This window comes from Geotrypetes seraphini, chromosome 12 (assembly GCF_902459505.1).
Source record: "Geotrypetes seraphini chromosome 12, aGeoSer1.1, whole genome shotgun sequence".
In the NCBI taxonomy this organism is placed as follows: domain Eukaryota; kingdom Metazoa; phylum Chordata; class Amphibia; order Gymnophiona; family Dermophiidae; genus Geotrypetes; species Geotrypetes seraphini.
This window is the reverse complement of record NC_047095.1, coordinates 488,363-512,051: the sequence shown is the minus strand read 5'-3', so window position 1 is coordinate 512,051 and position 23,689 is coordinate 488,363. Positions and strand designations below refer to the sequence as shown.

At 42.3% G+C, this 23,689-nt stretch overlaps 1 protein-coding gene across 1 annotated transcript in view; it reads left to right on the top strand.

The window, feature by feature from the left end:
- The first annotated feature begins 245 nt into the window (after nucleotides 1–245).
- LHX4 (LIM homeobox 4) overlaps nucleotides 246–23,689 on the top strand; it is a 193,912-nt gene continuing 170,468 nt past the window's right edge. The window contains exon 1 of the mRNA XM_033916583.1: nucleotides 246–321. Within this exon, the coding sequence (XP_033772474.1) occupies nucleotides 246–321 (76 nt within the window). The remainder of the gene's footprint in view (nucleotides 322–23,689) is intronic.

Sequence of the window (23,689 nt, the reverse complement as noted above, 5' to 3'; positions counted from 1 at the left end):
AACTGCTTCAACAGTCTGCAAACCCACCGGGCGAAGGAGCTGCTGCAGCGTCACTTAACCCAGGATACCGTAACCCGGGATAGTACCATCAAAGAGGCAGGCCAGAGAATTTCAATCAAAAGCTGGCCTAAGAGCAGAAGAACTTCAAGCTTCTGAACACTCCTGACTAGACTTTAGATTTTTATATATATATATATATATATATATATATTTGTTTATTTTTTTTCCCCATCAGTTTTAATGAAATGATGCAAAGCTCAGCGCTGACTAAAGAAGGTTCTCTCAAGGGGCTCCCAGAGATTCTTGGCCTGCCAATGCAACGTAAGGCATTTTTCTTCTTGATTTACTAACTAAATGCTGGGATTAGTAGGTGATTTAGTGGCGCAGGAATGGTTTCCCTGCACAGAAAAACGTGGAGGCCTGGGGAGGGGGAGCTTAAAGGGTGAGAACGTGTAACTGCATTCTTCCAAAACTGGAAGCAGAATGTCTTATCTCAGCAGTTCACTGCAGAGAGGACATGGATGTTGGATCCGAGGTCGATAGAAAAGGAATGACTAGGGGGAAGAAATAGTTTTCGACCTCAACCAACAGCCTGTGGAAGCAGGAAAAAAGGATGCCCGTATTCGTTTGGGTTTGCAGCCAGGACGTCTCCCTGAGCTGGGAGCCTCTAAATCCGAGTCTGGTGTCAGGACTAACTTTTAATCGGTCCCATAAGAAGTTGGGCTAAGCATTCCTCTCTATAAAAGCCGGATTTCCACTTCCAGAGCAATGAGAGTTCAAAGCTGCCTACCTCTATTGATTACAGCGATTTTTAGAGCTCGGGAGAATGGGCATAGAGTTGATGCCATTTTATACTGTGACCCTGCTAAAAGTATCTTTACTGTAATCATTTCAGTGGGAGATTCTTCCCTTAATGGTTTGGAAATATTTCTTTTTAACGGCTCTGCAATATTGACATGCATGCACGGCCAGGGAAAACCGCCCATTTTCACTTGTCTTCTATTCATTTGCATCATGTGGAATTGAGAAATAAAAACTGTTTTAGAACTAAATTAAAGATACTAGATTAAAAGAATACCTATTGGCTCTCCGATTGTGGACTGATCCCTAGATGATGTGGCCTATTTGATTTTAGATGTTATAGCCTGTTAATCCTGGGCAGATTTGGGAAATAATTCCCCTGTGGGAAGTATATTTATGTAGGGAGATACTTAGCTTTCAGTCTTGGAGATGTCTGCCACTTGGGGTTCACTTTGGAAACCGATGATTCTCTGAGATAGGAATTTCATCAATATTTTCATGGGGGGGGGGTGATGGGTCGTGGGGTTTTTCTTTCCCGCACTGGATGTTTTGCACTTATAATTTGGGTTTTATTTGTTGTGGGATATTATGATTATGTTCAGTAGCTTTCTTTTGGGGGGGTACCTGTGTTTGTTATTGTTTCTAGAAGAGAGTCGGACTATGCATCCGATGAATTTTTGTTACTGATTTTTTTTTTTATGGGAGAAGGGGGCTTCAGGGAAGGTGATTGATCATAGTCATAATTTGTTATTGCACTTTGGAGGGCATTCTATGGATGCCGAATGCTTTCCATCCACTCTTGGCGTGGAAGATTTTTTTTTTTTTTCAAGTACAGAGAGAATGTTTAATTTTAAATAAAACTTGGCATATTAGTTCTAAAACCAATAGATTCTTATTAATAATCAGGTACAGTATTGCTGTTGAGAAAGCAAGAGATACTGGCTATCAGAATAAAGGGTGTTTTAATATTTTAATGTGTGATGAATAGTGGAGAAATGACTTTTTTTTCAGAAATGATAAATACCTTTATTATGCTGTAATTCTTTTGTAGATATATAGGACTTCTATGTTATGACAAGTGTTAAACCTGCCCCTTCCCTTGCCTTGAAGAGTTATCTTTCGTACGATACGCAAAGGGAAAGAATCTTTACAAGTTTCTAGGTGGGATGGTTAATGTGTGCGCAGGAATTACTTTAAAAATGTATCTTGTGACTAGTGGATTAAGGGAAAAAAATAGAAGGTCTAAATTAGGTACATAAATGGGAGAAACGCCTTAATACATCTTGGATCTTCTTCAGGGATGATGACAGCAGCATCATGACATTTTATGAACCTTGAGAAAACAACTGATTCACTCTTGATTGTTGTCTTCACATCACCTTGGGGGTTCCTTTTATTAAGGTCCGCTAGCGTTTTTAGGGTGCGCTAAAGATTAGCGCGTGCTAACCACGCACTAAATTAAAAATGCTAACGCAAGCTCATGCACGTTTAGCGCGTGCAATATTGTAGCGCTAAAACCGCTAGCGCACCTTAGCAAAAGGAGCCCTTGGTGTCTTCTCTGTGGCCGGTGAAGTTTAGTGGCCAAAGCAAAGCTGTAGGAACACTTGAAACGTCAACAGGAGCATTCGTTGTTATCCCCTAATTGACAAAATCTTGAACACTATTTCCTTTGGTTTTAACTTTCCAAATCCGGTATGCTGCAGATGTACAGTAAAAACTTTCGGCGGCACGCTGCAAATGTGTATTTTTTTGTATTGCTTTTCTTCTTTCATGTTTCTGTTAGAATGCTTTTTTTTTTTTTAGTTCAAATATTTTATTGAGTTTTATAGCAAACAAAACCAAAATACACAATAATGAATTAGTAATGTAGACATGGGAAAACCAAGCTGTAGAAATAATGTAAGCGGTGATTGAGTGCTAGTGTTACATAAATGTCTTATGATACAGCCGGTTGTTAGAATGCTTTAGTATTTAAAGATCTGAATCTATTGTGGCATAAAATAGAAGAGGAAGACCCAGCGAGTCTTGCAAGGCTGCACAGATTTTTAGACTAAACATATATTATAGGAAGCGGCTGTAGCTTAACTTAAAGTGGGGGAAAGTCTTTTCTATTCATTGTGAAGTGTGTCAATAATTGCTGGCCACTGTTTCTAAAATAGTGTTCCTGTTGGTTTCCCTGAAACAATAAAACATCACTTTCTCGCCCTAAAGCTACTTTCTGATTTTGTGACTGGGCCAATTTTAGCTTTTGGAAATTGATTCCTGAATTTTAGCCTGTAGCAGATTCATTTTTTAGAATTTGGAATCCCAATTGAAAATGTTATTCTTCATTTATTCTGCAAAATACGATAGCAAAAATTATATTTTAACAGTGTTTTTTTAAAATTCTTCAAGGTTTTTGATTATGTTGCACTTTTTAAATCATAGGACTGATTGTACCCTCACAAAAGAAAACAGGTAGCTCACAATAATGTTTTATGTTAAAAAGAAAAAAAAAATCCAGAAAAGAAAGTTTCTATTTTAAGAAAACATGTCATAAAATCATCCGTTCCAGAAATTTGATTATATTTAATTACATTTTCTGTTTTCCAGAATCAGTTATCCTTTTTTCCTACATTATTTACTGAATTTTGCGTGACTTTTTGCATAATTTGTTTGAATTTGGATCCTAAATGTGTTTCCTTTAAAATACAAGAGTTCTCTTCCTCACCAGCCCTGTGCAACTTATAAATCATTCTTAATGAGGCGGAGTAACTTTGTCTGATCTCTATCTCATTTCTATGTACACTAAATAGTTTTGTTTTCGCTATTTATATGAATAACCACCACCTTTATTGGGGCAGTTCTGTTTAGTGAAAATTGTGTCTATGCTCTTTTCAGTAATTAGGTTTCATCTCTTGTTAGCAACAAATGCGGCAGAAAGTCGGTTTGTAGAGTAGTTTTTTAACGGCGGAACCTGGATAGGCCCGCTCCCCAAATAAACCCTTTAACCTGCACCCCACCACCCGTTTTCTTCTAACAAAAACACACAAACTCTACTTATGGTGAAAATTAGTCGCAGCCCTGTTTATTGGAAATTACACAATAAATATATAAACAGCATATTAACATGATAACACAAAATTTCCGAGCTACCTTAAACAAAGTTATGGCCCCCGACCCCTTTTATCAACATAATCATTAGTATTAATATATTAATAATTTAAGCGGCATAAAATTTATCTCTCTCTGCCTAATCTAAGTAGGCCTCTCCCAAGTCTAGCACGCACAAGCCATCATGGGGTTTCATCCCAGTACAACTATATATCTCACCTGGGAAACCTCAGCTCAGCCTTTTGCGTGCTAAATCAGAGGGCTTTAGGTCCCCGTCTCTAATCACAGAAGAGATCTGGGGCTACAGATGGTAGATGTTTCTGCAAGCTGTTGCAAATAATGTATCTTAATAGTTGGTATCGTCCCAGGGTGGGGGGTTTCCTGAAATAGGGAAGCTTCTTGACTGGGATACCTAAATAGGAAAATTGTTTGAATTTGCAAAATTTTCAATCAAAGGAACGGTTAAACATAAAATTTCCTGTAATAGAATCGGTTTCAGGCACTACGGTGGTTAACCCAATTTCAGCTTGATCACTGTTAAGCTTTACATCCCGAAGGGGATCATTTCTTGTAAGACCATTCCAGCCAAGGATCCTAAATTCATAAGGTTTCCTTGAAAATAGAATCCCATTCTGTGAATCTCAAAAATGTTTGCTTTCTCGAACTGGCTACATGAGTGAGGAGCAAAGAAAACATCTGAAACGTAATTGTCCGGTTGGTTGGTTTGTTTATTTTTCTGCGCACAGACTGCAAATTGCAATTTTAATCGGTTCATTGAACTGAAATAGTAACACAGTAAATTTCCTCCTGTGTAAGAATACCTCTGGGATTTTATAATTGCAGTGCCTCACAGGTGGCTTTTTAACAGATTTCAAAGGTGAGAACCACCATTAATACCCAATTGCATGCGTGCTAGCCGAGGCAGAGCACGATAAATTACTTGTCCACGCCTTGCGGTTAAAGGGATAGGTCTGTGGTTAAGTTCCACAAATTAACGCGCACTTTCCTTGGTTTCTTTAGACAATCCAAGTTTTTCCTTCAAACTTGGGGCCCCTATATCAATTCTCTACCTCACAGGGCTTATTCTTAATACTTTAAATCTTTAAGACCACCCTGAGTAGGTAGGTTGCTGTTCCCTGGAATGAAAAGACAGCATAATAGGTTGCCTGGTTGCCCCCCCCCCCCCCCCCCCCCGGCTGTCTTTCTTTCTCTCCCTCCTCTCTTGCCTTTTTCTTTCTTTCTTCTTCTTTTTTCTTCTAGCACAGGGGTAAGCAATTCCGGTCCTCAAGAGCCGGAGCCAGGTTAGGTTTTCAGGATATCCACAATGAATATGTATGAAATGGATTTGCATGCACTGCCTCCTTCAGATGCAAATCTATCTCATGCATATTTATTGTGGATATCCTGAAAACCTGACCTGGCTCCGGCTCTCAAGGACCGGAATTGCCTACCACTGTTCTAGCATATTAGTTTATTGGAGAGTTGTTGATAGTTGGGTGGGAGCGGTGGGAAGGGTGGTTGGGTAGGTACTTTCCTCAGCTCCGTAGTAGTCTGCTTTGATATTGAACTCTGTCCACTGTTGTTGGGCTTTTTTTTTTATTTTTATATTTTGGGTATTTTCTAGCTAGCATTGGGAGAAAAGGGGGATAACTGATATGGGGAGGGATGTTAGCTACTGATGTCCAGGGCCCATAAGAGTCCGGGACCCTGGTACAATTGGCATGGCTCTCTGAAGGGGGTTGTTTTCGGGAAAGGGGAGCTTAGGGTTAATGGCTGATGATGGTTATTTCCTTTGTCTAGCTGAATTTGCTTACTTTTTTTCATCCATTGTTTGTTTGCATTTGTACTTACTCATCAAAACGTTTAAACATAAGGCTCACTTTCCTCCTTACTTGTCCTGTGACACAACTTTTACAGGCCAGTCACAGGTTTCAACTAATTTTAACCTTGAACTTGTTTTAACGTTTAAATTGCTATAAATTGATTGTTGATTTCTTTGAATTTATATATCTACAATGTATTAACTGAGTTGAGATGATATTCTTTGTAAGATTTTTGTTATGTATATTTTATTTTTAAAACTCAATAAAAATTATTAAACATTAAATTGCTATAAAGAATAATACGCTTGGATATGGGTAGCTTGTGGTTGGGATTTGTGATCTATAAACTTGGGGAAAAAATTTTTAAATGGTACCTGAAAATCGGCAGCTTTGTAGGTGTCTCTAGTGGCTTGCAAAACAGTGGAGTTGTATGGTATACCTGCAATCTGATCTTACTTTTTGTGTACTCTTCGGAGCGGATTCGTTTATTGGTGACTTATATATTCACTATTCTCACAACATGTCAAGAATAGGAAAATAAGTGATCGTCAGTGGTCCAGTTATACCAATTTCCAGACTAGAGTCTAATTGTAGGAATTGGGGACCTGAAACTATCGACTGTATATAATACCAGCTAATAAAAGTTGATCTTGGGAAAAGGTAAAAAAAACAAAACAAAACCCCATCATTTCAAATTACAAGACATGAAATGATTTCATGCCAAAAATAGTTATTCTACAAAGATGGCAAGATGCAAACGGCCCAATCCTGCTAGAACCCTTGGTCCTCAAAAAGAAACTTTAAAATCATATATCCTGATATGTCCAGGGAATTGGACAACAGACTCTTGATGGTATCGGCTAGGCCAGAACCTGCTTTAAAAGTCTGGGCTGCATCTCATTCTACGGCTCGGAATCGGTACGTGAATTCTGAAGAACGCGTAACCATGAATAAAGCAGCAATAATAATGCATACTATTTTGAATTTGGACTTTGTTTTCCTAAAATTTAGATATTGGATGGAAAAATACATTTGAAAGACAGGATTCTTAAAGTGCATGGTCAGATCCAATTTTTTTTTACTGTCTGAAAATTGGTGGTGGTGGTGGTGGGGTTCTTCTTTGTTTCATAAACAAAAAAATATAAGTTAATAAATCTAAGCAATAAATAAGGTGTCCTTATTGGACTACTACATGGCCTAAAATCCAGTTTTGTGTTTTTTTTTAATCTTTATTAATTTTCAAACTTTGTCAGTGCCATGCAATTAATTTACCACAAAAAACAGGGAGGAATGGAGGGAAGTATAGTCCAAAAATTAAAAAAAAAAAAAAAAAACAATTAATTTAGACATAGACACTACCAAGAAGGCACTTTAAATACACAATTAATACATAAAACAATCATTTTCCCCCCTCCCCAAACTAATAGAAGAAGACATGTTATGGAATTAAAATATTATAATTAAGTAATTTTAGTAATCAGAATACCTTTCCCTCCCCCCACCCTGGATGTGCAAGTAAATCTAATACAAGGAGAGATACAAGACGGTTAGTGCAATTCAATAAATGCAGTCAATGGGCACCACACCCCAAAGTATAAAATCCAGTTCTTAGTTAGGACAAATCCTTGTGGGGTCAAGGATGGTTGCTGTAGTCTAGACTCGTCTGGAGTGTGTATTTGTGGGATGATTTTGTATTTACTATTCCATTGTTCTTCCATTTGACCAAATCAAATAATTGTAATTATGACGATAGCACCTTTCACTTAGCTAGCTTCTTTCATCCAGCTTTCCTGGTACGAATGTCGTGGTCACTTTTCAGGGCGCGTACAGCTGTCACACAGAACAGTGGCCGAGTAGCTGAACTAACGCCCACAAAGGTCCTACGCGGGGTCGGCACTAAATAAAGGATTCGATTTATAGTCGGCCCTTAACACCGAGGCTGTTAGTGCTGGGAGTAAATGTATATTTAAAAGGGGTCGCAATTTGTGACCAATAGCACGTCTTACTGGTGTAGCTTGATTAATATTAAAATGGCTGGGGGGGGGGGAGGGGAAGAGCACTAACCGGGCGTCTGGCGAGCTAGTATTTTTTGCATCCCAAAGTTTCTACCGCCGAAGGAGCAAATTTTAGGTGTAAAAATGTACACCAAGGGGTAAAACGCGGATCTAAAGCCGCACGTCCTTAAAAATCTGAGGTCGGCGCCACCCGTAGTTTCTGGGTTTTCCCTTCCTAAGTTGAGACTAGCGGCAAAACTTTCGCCCTGAGGTCTGTACCACTTTTAGTCTCAGCATAGGGAGGGAAAAGCAGTAGGAATCCGTCGGCGCTAAAATGTCGTCGGATTTCTTCCACTTTGGGAATTTTGTTCAGAGCCAGACGTTTGCTTTACAAAAGTATTTCATTCCAGCCACTTGTACTGTCCGGGTCCTTAGCTTTTTGCAGCAGAGTTTACAACTGACCTTCTCACCCCCCCCCCTCTTCCCGAATCAGCTGTTCCTGATTCCTCAGTCCTACTCTGGTGGTTACCAGATGAAAACTCGGGGATTTTGTAGAGAGCTCTTGTGCTCCTAGTGCTTGATTTAGCCCTTACCGTAGCAGAGCTGGTCAAAAATGAATGTGAACAAAGCTGGATTCAACAGATTGTGAGTGCACCGGGAAAATGCTTGAGCGCCTAATTGTAAACTGCTTAGATAAGCTTGATGGGCGATCCGTACAAACCTCAAAGATTAGCTTGCAAAGCAGAAGACGTGGAACATCCGGCGTCAAAACTGCCTCTGCAAAAGTACGAAATGCCCAGAGGAGCAAACTTTTGCATGGGATTCTAAATAAAGCCTGCCTGCTGGGTCCACCTTGATGTTAATAAAACCAGGCCTACTGCGACTCCTGTTAATAGACCTTTACTCTTCGTTCTGGGGCCAAATGGATTTAAAAGTCTCGGACGAGATAGGTCTCCGCCTGCGGGCTATTATTGATTTATTTATTAAATCTATCCCGTTCTCCCAAGGGAGCTCAGAACGATATTAGCCGCCTAAAATAAGGCGTAGTTTGTGCGGCTAATAATAGCCGGTTATGTTACACGCCTGTTGGGATATCCGGCTATTTTAGGGGGCTAATAATAACCGGCTATATTGCACACAAAAATCGGTGGCCAAAGGAGGCGAGAGACTCGGTGCTGCAGGGTCCTCGTCTTGCCCCTTCCTCTCCAAGTTGTTGCTCGGACTCAGGCCGACGCTCCAGCTTCTGATCTGAAGTGGCAGAGTCAACCGCCCCTGATCCAGTGGCATTGCAGCACAATCCTCTCTCTCTCACTTCCCGGAGATTCTTTTATGCAGGCCATAGCTCCCCTCTCCGTCTATAGCGCGCACAGAGACCCGGGAAGACCGCACCTGCAGTATTCTGCACAAATTATTATTTTTTTTTAACTTTAGTTTTTAATGCCAACAAAAAGTGCAATACAATTTATATACAAATAATGATAATCAACCCAGCACTTATAATCAATCAGTATCTATACAAAAGATAAAAATTCCCTCCCCCATCCATCATTACCATCAGGAATAATACCAAAACAAAAGATATAACCCCCTCCCGCTCCCACCCCCTGGATGTGTGGGTGAAAAACAACATGAGAGATGTTCCCGGCCTTTTTTTTTCCACACTTTTTTTTGCACAAATCTCTCACATGTAAGTAGTATATATTTTTTTTTTAAAAAACCTCACCCAAACCTCCCAGAACAAAACACCAAACTATTTGAAGAACTCGCTTGTTGGCTAGCGCTTCCGACTCCCCCTAATCTCTCGGGTGTTCAGAGTGGTATTGATATTACAAGTTAGTTTTGGATGGTATTCTTAACTCGGGGACAAAGAAGAAGGAGTCTCCCTGTCCTCTTCCTACCAAAAGTACATAGCGGCCGACTCGGGGGTTGCTCGCAGCCACCGGCGCTTACAATTTAGAGCAAGCTCTTTCATTGTGGTCCAGTATTATGTGTCGAGTCCATTACAATAAAAGAGATTGAACACCAATTGGCCACCTTTTTAAAAAAAAATTATTTATTAATTTTCAAACAGCCATCATGCAAAACATATATATATATACACACATATAATAGTACAAGAAAAGCACATTGATCTTACAAATATACATAAACAATCATTTTAACCCTCCCACCCACCTAATTAATAATCAAGAAAAATAAATACATAGAACCTTTTAATAATTTTACCCAATTTAATATAATAATGCAAATCCCCTCCTCCCTCCCCCCCCCCGATGTGTATGATGAAAGGGCCAAAAATAAGATCATTCCTTACAGAATTTTATCAATGGCTCCCAAACATCCAAAAATTTCCTATAATGTCCCTGCTGTATAGCCAACATGCGTTCCATTTTAAAAATATGGCATAAAGATTCCCACCAAAAGGTCTTTCATTGTGGTACTGTATTATGTGTCGAGTCCATTACAATAAAAGCGAATGAACACCAATTGGTCACCTTTGTTGTTGAATTACAGTATTATGTCCGGCCTCTCCAATTATTTTGAAATGTTGGAGCCCATATGTGTATATTTGAGTGTAGTTGTGTGTGTGACTGCATGAGGTATTTGTTTCTCTAAATCTGGCTAAACAGCACACACACACACACCCTTGTTTCCAACATTAAGCTGCGGTTTAATCGGAAGAATTCCCTTCCAACATCAGTGGAAGTCAAACCCTGGTGTCAGGGCAGCCCTTCTCTCTAAAACCTAGCCCCAGAGGGTGCCGAGATGCAGGTGGAGACTTTAGATATGGAAGGGTCCCCAGATTTTCTCCCGCTCTGGCCTTTTTACTGATTTTATGTGAGGCATATTTTTTTTTAATTCTTTATTGATTTTCCAAACTTCAATATAACATAATACATAATATATAATATACATATAAAAATGTAACATATAATAATACAATAAAAGCACATTCAACTTACAAGTATTCATAACCAACCATTTTCTACCACCCACCCAATGATTATTCAATAAAACACAAAAACATAAATTATCACAAAAACCTTACCCTTATAATATCCTCCCATCCTCCCACCCACCCCAAGTGTAAATACACAAATAACAAAATTAAGACAGAAATAATCCCCCCCTCCCTGATATATGAGGCATATTTTTAAAAGTAGAACAGGGAAGTGAACTGATGAGAAGAATAACTGTGAAATGGGAATTATCCGTAGAGGAAGGGCAAGAGAAGTTTCACTGATAATAGGAAGAGTTTGGTGGGGTTTTCTTTTATAATTGTAGAAGTGGATAGATAGATAAATAGATAGATAGAAATGGTTAATTTATAGCTGGGGTAAAACAGTCTGACATACTGTACTTGCTACAGATTTCTGAAAGCCATGTTAAACATCGCAGACAAAATTCAATATTTATTACCCAACGTTTCTCTTATCTGCCCTTTACCAAGATTCTGAATTGATCAATAAGCCAGTAAATAGTAAGGATATTATGCATTTACTTAAATTTCAAAATTAACATAATACGAGTGAGAGATGTTCCGAGCTCTTTTTTTTTGCACACGAATCCTTTTTTTTTGCACAAATCTTTTCGCAGGTGTAGGTAGATAAAAAACTATTTGAAGAACTCACCTGTTTTGGGGTTTTTGGGTTGTTGTTTTTTTCCAAATTATTGTTCGTTTGTGTTGGCTAGCCTTTCCGGTTCCCCCTCTTTACGGGCAAACGGTTTATTTTACAGCCACAAAATATTGTAACTTGAGAAATATTTCCAATGCCTTTACCAGATAATGTTAATATATATGTTAAACTACAATGACTAAACACACAGTATATGGAAATTCATATGCTTGTATAGATAAATGAGAAAGCTACTATTTACTCAGATGAGTGTAAAGGACATCTCCCATAGACGGATGCTTTTTCCTCAGCCCCGCTGGCTTTCAGATCTTTGGGCCCAAGTGCAACTTCTGCACGATCTGGACACGAGAGGGGAAGTGTGGTATGCTTGATGCCTGTCCGAACTGCTCTTGTTGTATTCTGCACAAATGTTTTCAATATAGGGTACAAGGCGTGTGTGGCGCAGTGGTCGGAGCTACAACCTCAGCGCCCTGAGTACTTTTGTATTATATTTTGACATCCCCAATTATTTTGAAATGTTGGAGCCTATATGTGTATGTTATATTTGAATGTAGTTGTATGTGAATGCATACAGGATCCAAGAGTCTTTCTAAAGCTGGCTGAAGTTGTGGGTTCAAATCCCACTCTGCTCCTTGTGAACCTTTAATTTCCCCCCCCCCCAATGCCCCAGGTACATTAGATAGAGTGTGAGCCCATCAGGACAGAAAGGGAAAAATGCTTGCGTAACTACTTAGGCTATAAGTGGTATATAAATGTTAATAAAATACATTTTTTTCAGAATTTTGCTGGAAAAAAAGAGAGAGGGAGGGGGAGAATCTTGTTCTTTCAATTTCTTTACCTGACTTTCTGGTTTCTACCTCATCGATCCTTAAAGGGGGGGTTGATGTTACCGCCTTTCTGTGGTATGGTGGTTTACATATTTTATACAGATACTTGGGGCTCCTTTTACTAAGGTGCATTGGGGCCTTAATGCACGGAATAGCGCGTGCTAAATTGCCACGCGCGCTAGACCTTAACGCCAGCATTGAGCTGGCGTTATTCTAGAAGCGTACCACACGATATAGCGCACAGTAATTTTGTGCGTGCGCTAAAAACGCTAACGCACCTTAGTAAAAGGAGCCCTTTGTCTCTAGTGGGCTCACAATCGAAGATTTTTTTGTACCATTTTTTTTGGCCTTATGAGTTTTTGTATCGATATCTACCCATCACAAGTTCAGGATTTTTTTTCTCCCACTCTTTAAGTGCTATATGTGTTTGACTCTAAAATATGAAAACTTGACCACGGAATTGGTTTTCATTTTGGCCCTGTAAAAGCGCTCTTTCCTCTCACTTCCGCACTTACCATTATGGTAATAAACGATACACTCTCGTTGTCAATCGATGTTCCTTGGTCTGTGCTTTTGCAATGTGGCTGCCCTATCAAGTATCCTCTGAAGAATTTATTTCTCAACATTTATTGTTTTATTGTTTTCCTTAATATGGGTGATTGTCCAAACTCGGTTCTCTGTGCCCCAGTAAAATCTCCAAATTACAGGGCAATGGGTCACTTAAATAAAACTAGGGATATGCGCATTTACAGAGATTGATCCTCTAATTAACACAGTCTCCAAAAAGAATATTAATATATTTATATGTGATATGTCAGTGGTCTCAAACTCAAGCCCTTTGCAGGGCCACATTTTGGATTTGTCGGTACTTGGAGGGTCTCAGAAAAAATAGTTAATGTCTTATTAAAGAAATGACAATTTTGCATGAGATAAAACTCTTTATAGCTTATAAATCTTTCCTTTTGACTAAGTCTTAATAATAATATTGTAATTTATAGCTAAAGAGACATATGATCAAGAAACATTTATTTTACTTTTGTGATTATGATAAACATACCGAGGGCCTCAAAATAGTACCTGGCAGGCCGCATGTGGCCCCCGGGCCATGAGTTTGAGACCACTGTTATATATGTATACACACACTACACAAGAACATATATATTATTTCCCAAATATAATGTAATATATATATATGTTTTATTTTGAGATGCACTATACAATTTACTTTCTTTCATGTGAAATTAATTCCATTGAAAAACTAATATTCATCAGCGCAGTGGAATATCTTTTATGTTAGGACCAAAGTCACAGTCAGCTATTCGTCTCCAACATTTAGATGAAATTAACAATTTCGAGAAGGCGGTTCAAAGCGATGTGATTTTTTTTTTGTTCTTGAAGTCTAATGAAAGTAATACAATGCAGAAATTCTTTAACAGGCAGAAAAGAAAAGATACACTGAATTCTCTCCTGCAAGCTGGTTTTTCTTTGCCTCGTTATGATTTTCTACTTTTTCTTTGAGCTTGCTGGGAGAGGAGGAAGGGGTGTAATTCTTGGGTTTTGTGAGGATTACTTGAGTTCATTTGATGACATTTTTTGTAATATTCTGTCTTGTTGTACTCATATAGTTGGCTCTTACTCCACTTTGTATTTCTATTCCTCGTAGTTAATAAAAGACTGTTTTATTTCATAAAAGAAAGGGGGGGAGGGAATAAAGTCACCCAAACTCTACCGTCTGCATTGAAGCATCTAATCAGATCTCCCAAAGTCCAATGCACATCCGATTCTTTTTCTGCTACTTCAGAACAGTACAGCCATTAACACTAGTCTTATCTACTTCATATTATCTTCTTGGAAGAAGAAGGAAGTAAATCAAACGACTCTTTTCCTGGTCTGTTCACTTCCTCTGCTATGCGACCTTGAATCCTCCCTTTATTTTCTGTTGGTTCCAGAACCGGCTCTTGCCCAAGGCCTGGGGAATTTTTGCAGGTCTGGGACTGCAGACTATTCTTCTCTGCTAATTAATTAATTAGGACTATCTAATTGTATTTATTAAGGGATTTTTGTCGAGGACACCCAAAAGTATCATCAGTGAGATAGAAATTCATTATTTAATATTAATCACTGAATATTTAAACGTGCTGCAATTAAACTGCAGATTTTGTGCAATGGTCAATCAATAAAATCTAGGATTTTCTGTAGCATCTTTGGGATGCCTAAATCAGTAGTACTTTCCCAGAATTTATAATCCAAACTTCACTTCCCATCTTTCCATTCCCTTTTTTTACCCTCCCCGTCTCCACCCAGCACTGGTTCTTGTCTAGAAGCATAGGCAGCGGAACGTTTTTTTGTTTGGGGGGTGCTGCAAGCTCCACCCTAACCCCACCCAAGCTCTGCCCCAGACTCCGCCCCCATAATAATACTAAATTGTAATACCATTTTTTTCCATTCATTTTTCATATATACACACAATATAATCTTATTAACAATACATAATGGTTAACCACAAAATTAAACTACGCAAAGCACACTGTATATTTCTCAATATTCATTAGTACCAGAACACCTGGCCTTGGTCACACATGCAGAACACAGTTAACCCCTATGCAAATACAAGACCAGTACTAATATATACAAACAAAACCCTAAGATGCAAGACTCTGCATACAGTACAACCCCCAGAGAAATAGAAACAAATGCATTTCTAACTGAACAGTGCAAAATATAGACAGCACATGTAAATTCTCAAAACTGACACAATTCAATCACTAAATTGAAAATAAAATCATTTCCCCTACCTTTATTGTCTGGTGATTTTGATTTTCAAACCATCTTTTGCAGTCTCTGGCTGCACTTCCTTCTATCTGTGCTCTTAACTGTGTATCTAGGGCCACCTTATCCATTTGCTGTTTTTTTATCTCTTTCACTTTTTGCCATACATCTATCTTTAGTCACCAAAAAATCTTGGAACAGGGTATTAATAAATTTGAAGTATGGGAGATATGAAACAGCATACAGTTGTGTGTGCCAAATACAGTGGTACCTTGGATTACGAGCATAATCCGTTCCAGGAGCATGCTCGTAATCCAAAATGCTCATTTATCAAAGCGAGTTTCCCCATAGGAAATAATGGAAACTCGCTTTGATACGTTCCCCCCCCCCCGAGGCCAGGGCGCTGCTCCCCCCCCCCCCCCCGCTCGCAAAGTCCCGGCACCCCCTGTGAGAACAGGCACTCCCTGCCCAACCAACTTTAACTCACCCCCCAGGTCTGGCACCGGCATGAGAACCGCTCCCCCCCCCGTTCGCAAAAGCCCCCCATCCCCGCTCAAATCGGCACCCCCCGCGAGAACAGGAACCCCCCGCCCGACCAACTTTAACTCCCCCCCCTTTGGCACCGGCACGCAGCCCACAAGAGCCGGTGCCGCTTGAAGATCTTCTTCTTCCCAGTCTCTGCGCATGCTGTCACAAGCCTGAGCCCAAGGACGGCCTTGTGCCCGGGAAGAATGATAAAAAACCTCCCTTGAAAATAATCAGGGCTAACCATGTTGTCCCTGTTAGGCAAAAACAGGAAGCACAGGCTGTGTTCAGTCCTAATGCAGAACACAGCCTGGTGAAATCTGGTAGGGCCCCTTTAAATCCTCCATTTTGTGGAAAGCTGGCTAAACAGGGGAGAAGGCAACCACAGCTGAAAGAAGTTCAGCCCCGGAGTAGGGCTGGGCGTGGTACAGCAGCTTGGCAGCATTTAGAGAGCTGGCTGACCAAGAGGAAAGGAGAGAGGGGAGAAGCTCTCATGTGGAAAGAGCCTCCAGGTAGAGAGTTGCGCGGGGACAGAAATCCCACCCGTCCCCGCCAAAATCCCACCCGTCCCCGTGAGGAATGCTTCCGTCCCCACCCGTCCCCGTGAGGAATCCCTCCGTCCCCACCCGTCCCCGCGAGGAATCCCCTCCGTCCCCACCCGTCCCCACGAGGAATCCCCTCCGTCACCATCCTTCCCTATAAACTTCAGAAATAGTTATTTTATTTAATTATGCTACTGAATTAAAGGCTCTGGTAGAGACCCATTTACAAATAAGCAAAGAGACTTTATTAATTTGGAAATATTAATTGGGAAGAATACATACTTTGTAAATGGGTTTCTACCAGAACCTCTAATGTAAATATAAAATATAAATACTCAGCTGATGAGAACCCACAAACTGTCAGCTGAGGACTTCCTTTGCAGTTGGCCGGGGGTCCCTTTTGCCAAGCTTGGCAGGCAGCAATAGCGTCCCTGAGTCACAGATGCTGGCACCTCAGTGGCTCATGGATGCTGCCAGCGACTGCTGCGCTTGGTGGAGGGGAGTTCTGGCCATCTCTAGAGGAGGTCCTCTGCTGGCGGTGCTTGGGGATCCCCACCAGTCACAGCAAGGGTCAACAAGTACTTCAACACTGTAGAAATAAAACCAGAAATGCATTTCCTTTTCTTTTGAACACAAAACAAAGACATCTGCCATATACATTTCCCAAAGCTAACATATTTTAGTCAATAAATTCCGTTTTTTACCTTTGTTGTCTGGAGACTTATTTTTCCATAAAGTTGGTCCCAGTTTCTTTTTTCCGCTTTCCCATCTTCTGTAAATTCTTCTGTTGCTGTCCATTGGTTCCCCCTACCATGGTCCAGCATTTATCTCTTTCTCATCTTTCGTGCCTGCCCACCAGCCCCATACCCAACATTTCTCCTTCTATCACCCCTCTCCAACACTATGCCACATCTCTCCCTCCATTCCCTTCACCACTGTCCAATATTCCTCCCTCTTGCATCCCTTTCAATCTGTCCCATTATTCCCTTGCCACATTTCTCACTCTCATCTTTTTCTTCCCTATCACATTCTGTACCTTCCTCCCTACGACCAAAAATTCTCCTCTTTCTTCCTTTTGCCGTGTGTACACAACCATCTCTCTTTCCCGCTCATTGACACACCCACACCCAAGTCTCTCTTTCTATTCCCTCCCCCACCTCAGCATCTCTTTCCCTCCCTTCCTCTCTCCCCAGTTCATGACTTCTGTGTCCAAAAATGCACTCCCTTCCACCACTTCATTTGAGTCCAGATAACAGCAGGGGTTGGAGGCAGCCTGCAGCAAGCCATATGTAGCCGACCCAGAAGTCTTCCCCCGAAGTCAGAGCTGACATCGGAGGGAAGGCTTTGCATCAGTCTGGCAGTGGCTGAGGTGTCAGGTGGGAGGGGGTAGATACTGGATGTAGGAGGTGAGAGGAGACAGACTGTAGATAGAAATGGGGAGGGATCAGACACACTATATGAAAGGGGAAAGATAAGACAAGCTGGAATGCCTGGGGAGAGAGAAAAAGACAGATGATGGATGTAAAGAAAAGGAGAGGGGAGGAAGACATTGAATGGAAAGGAGGAGAAGGGGAGGATACGGATGGAAGGGAGGAAAGAGAAAGATGGAGCAGACACTGAATAGAAGGGGGAGAAAGAGAAATGAAGCAGATGCTGGGCTGAAAGGGGGGGAAAGATGGGCAGATGCTGGATGGAAGGGGGAGAAAGAAGGATGATGGATGGGATGACAGAGGGGGCAGAAAGGAGGAAGAGAGGAGACAGATCAGATGCTGGGTGGAAGCAGCAGACAGAGGGGCAGATGCTGGATGGAATGAGGAGGAGGGGCAGATGCTGGATGGAAAGGGACCTCAGATCAGCATCTGAATGGCCGTGCAAGTCTACATGGGTCCAAATGGTGCCACACACTGCTAGACCCCTCCCCCCAGTCCATTGTGCTTTCTAGAAGCCAGTATTGTGGTGCAGCCTGGTCCCTGCTAGGTTTTCTCCCCCTAGATTGGGACAGACTGTGCTTTTGCCAGCAGAGGCAGAGTGGTGAGCCTGCACAATGGCGCAAACTAGCCCCCCTCCCCACCCCACAAGTGTCCTCCACCCAGAACAGGACCGAATCTGGGTTCCCAGTGGCTGAGCAGTGAGCCTACCAAGGCATCCTCTACCGAGAATGGAACCAACTCTGCATTCCCGGCCTTTGTATGAGGGAGGTCTGGTGCCCCAGAGTAAGAAGACTTAGAGCAGGGGTGCCCACACTTTATGGGCTTGCGAGCTACTTTTATAATGACTAAGTCAAAATGATCTACCAACAATAAAATTTAAAAAAAACACAAAGCACAATGAAAGGCAGAGAAAATGTTAATTATTCATATTCTGGGTTTTTTCCAAAGAGGTCACGGCAAATGACTCTATGCAATGTCACTTCGGTAACAAAATACAAAAATAGACAAATACACCCCCTCCCTTTTTACTAAACCACAATAGTAGGTTTTAGCACAGGGAGTTACGCTGAATGCCTCGTGCTGCTCTCAATGCTCATAGGCTCCCTGCGCTAAAAAACGATATTGCAGTTTAGTAAAAGGGAGCCATAGTGCAAAATATAGACAGCAGATATAAATTCTCAAAACAGACACATTTTGATCACTAAATTGAAAATAAAATCATTTTTCCTACCTTTGCTGTTTGGTGATTTCATGAGTCTCTGGTTGCACTTTCTTCTTCTGACTGTGCATCCAATCTTTCTTCCTTTCTTTCAGCCTCCTGTATGTTTCCTCTCCTCCAGACCTCATTCTCTCCCCCAACTTTTTCTTTCTGTCTCCCTGTTCCCCCTTCTTTCTGTCTCCCTGTCTGCCCCCTTTCTTTCTTTCTCCGTGCCCTCCCCAAAGCCACTCGGTTTGCTGCCACCACCATCGGGGAATAGCCCCCAAGCCACCGCTGTCCCAAGCTTTCCCTGCAGAAGCGTCGCGCAGACCAGCATTCCGCTCCCTGACGTCAATTCTGACGTAGGAGAGGAAGTTCCAGGCCAACAAGGCATTTCTCCTCATTTCATCCAGCCTGAGCCCCATCTCTCCTTGATCCAGCATTTCCCTTCTGTGTCTGTCAGAATTACCATTCCACCTATTTTCCAGCATCACCCTTCTTTGTGTCCATCTCACCTATATCCCTATCTCACCACTTTTTCAGAATCTTCATTTGTCTCTGTCCTTGTCTTTACCCCATGTTCACCATTTGCCCTTTCAATGTCTTTATCTTCCCCCCACACACTTTTTCAGCATTACTTCTATGTCTCTATTTCACCTCCTCTTCATGTCCCCTCTGTATCTCTATCCTTATTCAGTAGGTCCTGCTTACCCTTTCTCTTCTTTGTGTCACTATATCCATTTTCAGCTTTCCCCCCTTTTCCTTTGTTACTGCACCCGGTAGCCAGAATCTTTCCACCCTCCCTCCACTCCGGCCCAGCCCAGTATGAAATATTTCCTTTTGTTTCCCTCCCCTCTCTCTTCTCCTCCCTCACCCACGAGTCCTGCATCTGGCCCTCTCCCTTCTACCTGCACCTGGCAACTACCCCCTGCTCCGCGGCTCTCTTCAGCAACTCGTCAGCAGCGGTGATCAAGACAAGCTGCCGACATCGAGGCCTTCCCTCTACGAGTCCCGCCTTTGTGGAAAAAGGAAGTTGAAATAAGCGGGACTCGCAGAGGGTAGGCCTCGACGTCAGAAGCTTGTGTCGATCGCTGCTGCTGAGTTGCCGAAGAGAGCCGCGGAGCAGGGGGTGTGGCCGGAAGCAGGTAGAAGGGAGAGGGCTGCTGGAAGAGGTAGAAGTTCCGGAGTATGACCCGGGCCAGGATGATTTCTTTTTCAGGCTGCTGCTGCTGCCGCTGCCACCCCCCACCCGAAATGACAAAAATAGCCTAATGCCCGCGTCGGGAAATAGCCATGCTGAGCAGTGAGCTCAGCACGTACACAGATGAAAGCCTTGCTTGCTGATTGGTCTGGCGGCACGGCGGGGCGGGGCCGCCGGACCAATCAGCAAGCAAGGCTTTCATCTGTGTACGTGCTGAGCTCACTGCTCAGCATGGCTATTTCCCGCTGCGACGCCGGACTTGTAAGCTGCATGCCTGCATCGCCAGAATTTAGGTAGGCTGTTTTCATCCCCGTGGGAGTCCCGTGGGCCAGGGGGCGTCCCCGTGGGAGCTCGTGGGTCAGGGGGGCATCCCCGTGGGAGTCCCGTGGGCCAGGGGGCGTCCCCATGGGAGTCCCGTGAGCCAGGGGGGGAACCTGCGGGATCCCTGCGATCCCCGTTCCCGTGCAGACCTCTACCTCCAGATCCCCCTGAGACAAGGGACATTGAAATGCTGGACACAGAACCAGATGATACAACCCTGGTAAATCCTGAAGGTGAAGCTATGGAGTGCAGCCCTTTACCAGAGGTGGGACTATTTGAAGAAATGGAAATTAATTAAGTTGGAATTGTTTTTTTTTTCTCTAAAGTTTTGTTGAATGTTTCCATTTCTATTGAGCATAGGGATTTTCTTAAAGTCTGCTAATTAGTAGAATGTATGCTAACCCAAGGTGTGCTTGTATGAGAAGTTTTTTTCTTGCTTACCAAGAAGGCTGCTGTGGAAGGAACTGCAGCAAGTTCTTTTTCAGAAAGTGTGAATATCCTGGAAGTTTGAGACAGGATTTACACAGTAACATGGTGAATAATTTGCAGGTTTCTTTTCTATTGATACCAAGGAACCCTTTAACAAATCTGCCAATCTTTGTTACTGCATTTAATGAGGCAGCGCTGCACAGTGCAGTACACCATGCATAGTTGGCCTATTGACCAATAAGACTCTGGTAGAGTCAAGGACTATCAAGAAACTCTGTTACACCTGGGACATTGATAAAGAATTTTGAGACAGATATCCAGACCAGGCTGGTTACTAGCATATTATGTTGTTCTTCATAATTTTGCCAAAGACCTTTGGAATACATTTTCTTTTGATGCATTTTTTTGGATTTGCCAGTTGAACAATAAATTTGATTTTTGTTTCATTACTTACCTGTGTGAGGCCATCCTGTTTATACACATAGGTTAAGTTTATGCACAACAGGGACTTCCTCCATCTTGAGGAAGCACGCTGGGGAGAATATTGGAAGCGTGGGCCGGTTACTGCGAGCCTTGAGGGCCGGCCACGCTACAATGCTCAAGCCCTTCTAATTCTCCCTCTTGCCGAGATTCTCGGCGCAGATGCATGCTCAAAGCCGGCAGAGACTGGGAAGAAGATCTTCAAGCGGCACCGGCACTTGTGGGCTGCGTGCCGGTGCCAAAGGGGGGTGAGTTAAAGTTGGTCGGGCGGGGGGTTCCTGTTCTCGCGGGGGGAGGTGCCGATTCGAGCGGGAGGGGGCCCTTTGCGAGCGGGGGGAGAGCAATGCCGGTTATCGGGGGGTGCTAGCAAATCGAGTCAACACTCGGTTTGCGAGACATGTTTTGCGAGAATGTTTTGCTCGTCTTGCAAAACACTCGCAAACCGGGTTACTCGCAAACCGAGGTTTGACTGTAATTAAATTCCTCACAACTTTTTTTTTTAATCTTTATTAAATTTTCAAGGCTAATGCAAAGTGCATAAAATTATACATACATTAATAATCAGAATCAGCACTTACAATCCATCAGTAACAATACAAAATGAATTACCCCCCTCCCTTCCAGTACATTCAATCAAGGAATTAAACAAAGGAAATACCCCCCTCTCAGCCTCCCCTTGATGTGTGTATAAATCTAAAGGAAATTAAAGGTAAGACAACTATACCGAAGTAACAAAAGTCGTTAATGGACCCCAAACTAATCTGAATAAATTATTATGCACTAACATGTCAGCGTTCATTTTCTCATACAGAAACATCAATTCGCCCACCAAAAGATAAAACTAAGCCAAACTATTTGCATGGCAATCCCGGTCATGATAATGAAAAGACGGCATTTATACTGGTCTAATTGGAGTTTAATATGCAATAGTGTCCCACAGATGACTAAATTCTGGCAAAAAACATTAAAAAGGGGGACAAATCCTTCTTCAGGTATATTAGTGACAGAAAAAGGAACACAGGCGGGATAGTACGCCTTAGAAGACCGGACGGAAGTTAGGTGGAAGCAGATTCCGATAAAGCCGAACTACTGAATGAATACTTCTGCTCAGTCTTCACCTGTGAGGCACCGGGACACGGTCCGCAGTTGAAGGCAACACAAAGCACAGAAGACCCGTTTCAGAATTTTGAGTTCACACCAGGTGAAGTTTACAGTGAACTGGCAAGACTCAAGGTGAACAAAGCCATGGGACCAGACAATTTGCACCCAAGAGTGCTCAGAGAATTGAGCGATGTCCTGGCGAAACCGTTGGCTGAGCTATTCAATCTCTCCCTAAGTAAGGGGAAAGTTCCCCTGGACTGGAAATTAGCTAATGTCGTTCCTCTGCATAAAAAGGGTTGCAGGGCAGAGGCTGCGAATTATAGACCGGTGAGTCTCACATCAATAGTGTGCAAACTCATGGAAACACTAATTAAAAGCAAATTGGACACGATCTTGAATGAAGGGAATCTTCGGGATCCCAGTCAGCATGGATTCACCAAGGGTAGGTCCTGCCAATCCAATCTCATCAGCTTCTTTGACTGGGTAACAAGAAAGTTGGACTTGGGAGAGTCTTTGGACGTCGTGTACCTGGACTTCAGTAAAGCTTTTGACAGTGTCCCACACCGCAGGCTGCTAAGCAAGATGGAATCGATGGGGTTAGGAGAGACACTAACTGCATGGGTCAATGATTGGCTGAGTGGCAGACTTCAGAGGGTGGTGGTTAATGGTACCCTCTCTAAAACATCGGAGGTGACCAGTGGAGTGCCGCAGGGCTCAGTCCTGGGTCCACTCCTTTTCAACATATTCATAGGGGATCTGACTCAAGGGCTTCAAGGTAAAATAACACTATTCGCCGATGACGCCAAACTATGTAATATAGTAAGTGAATGCAGTTTACAGAATTATATGGCGCAGGACCTGCTTACATTGGAAAGTTGGTCCTCAACCTGGCAGCTAGGCTTCAATGCTAAGAAATGTAAGGTCATGCACCTCAGAAGCGGAAATCCATGCAGGACGTACTTCTTGAATGGAGAAACTTTAACTAGGACTTCAGCAGAACGAGATTTAGGAGTAATCATCAGTGCAGACATGAAAACTGCCAATCAAGTGGAGAAGGCTTCATCTAAGGCAAGGCAGATATTGGGTTGTATCAATAGAAGTTTCGTCAGCCGAAAGCCTGAAGTCATAATGCCATTGTACAGGGCCATGGTGAGACCTCATCTGGAGTACTGTGTGCAATTCTGGAGGCCACATTACAGTAAAGATGTGCGCAGAATTGAATCGGTTCAACGGACGGCCACCAGGATGATCTCGGGGCTCAAGGGTCTCTCGTACGAAGAGAGACTGAACAAATTGCAGCTCTACACTCTTGAGGAACGTAGGGAGAGGGGAGACATGATCGAAACATTTAAGTACCTCACGGGACGTGTCGAAGTGGAAGATGATATTTTCTTTCTCAAGGGACCCTCGGCCACAAGAGGGCACCCGCTCAAACTCAGGGGCGGAAACCATGGCGACACCAGAAAGTATTTCTTCACAGAGAGAGTGGTTGATCATTGGAACAAGCTTCCAGTGCA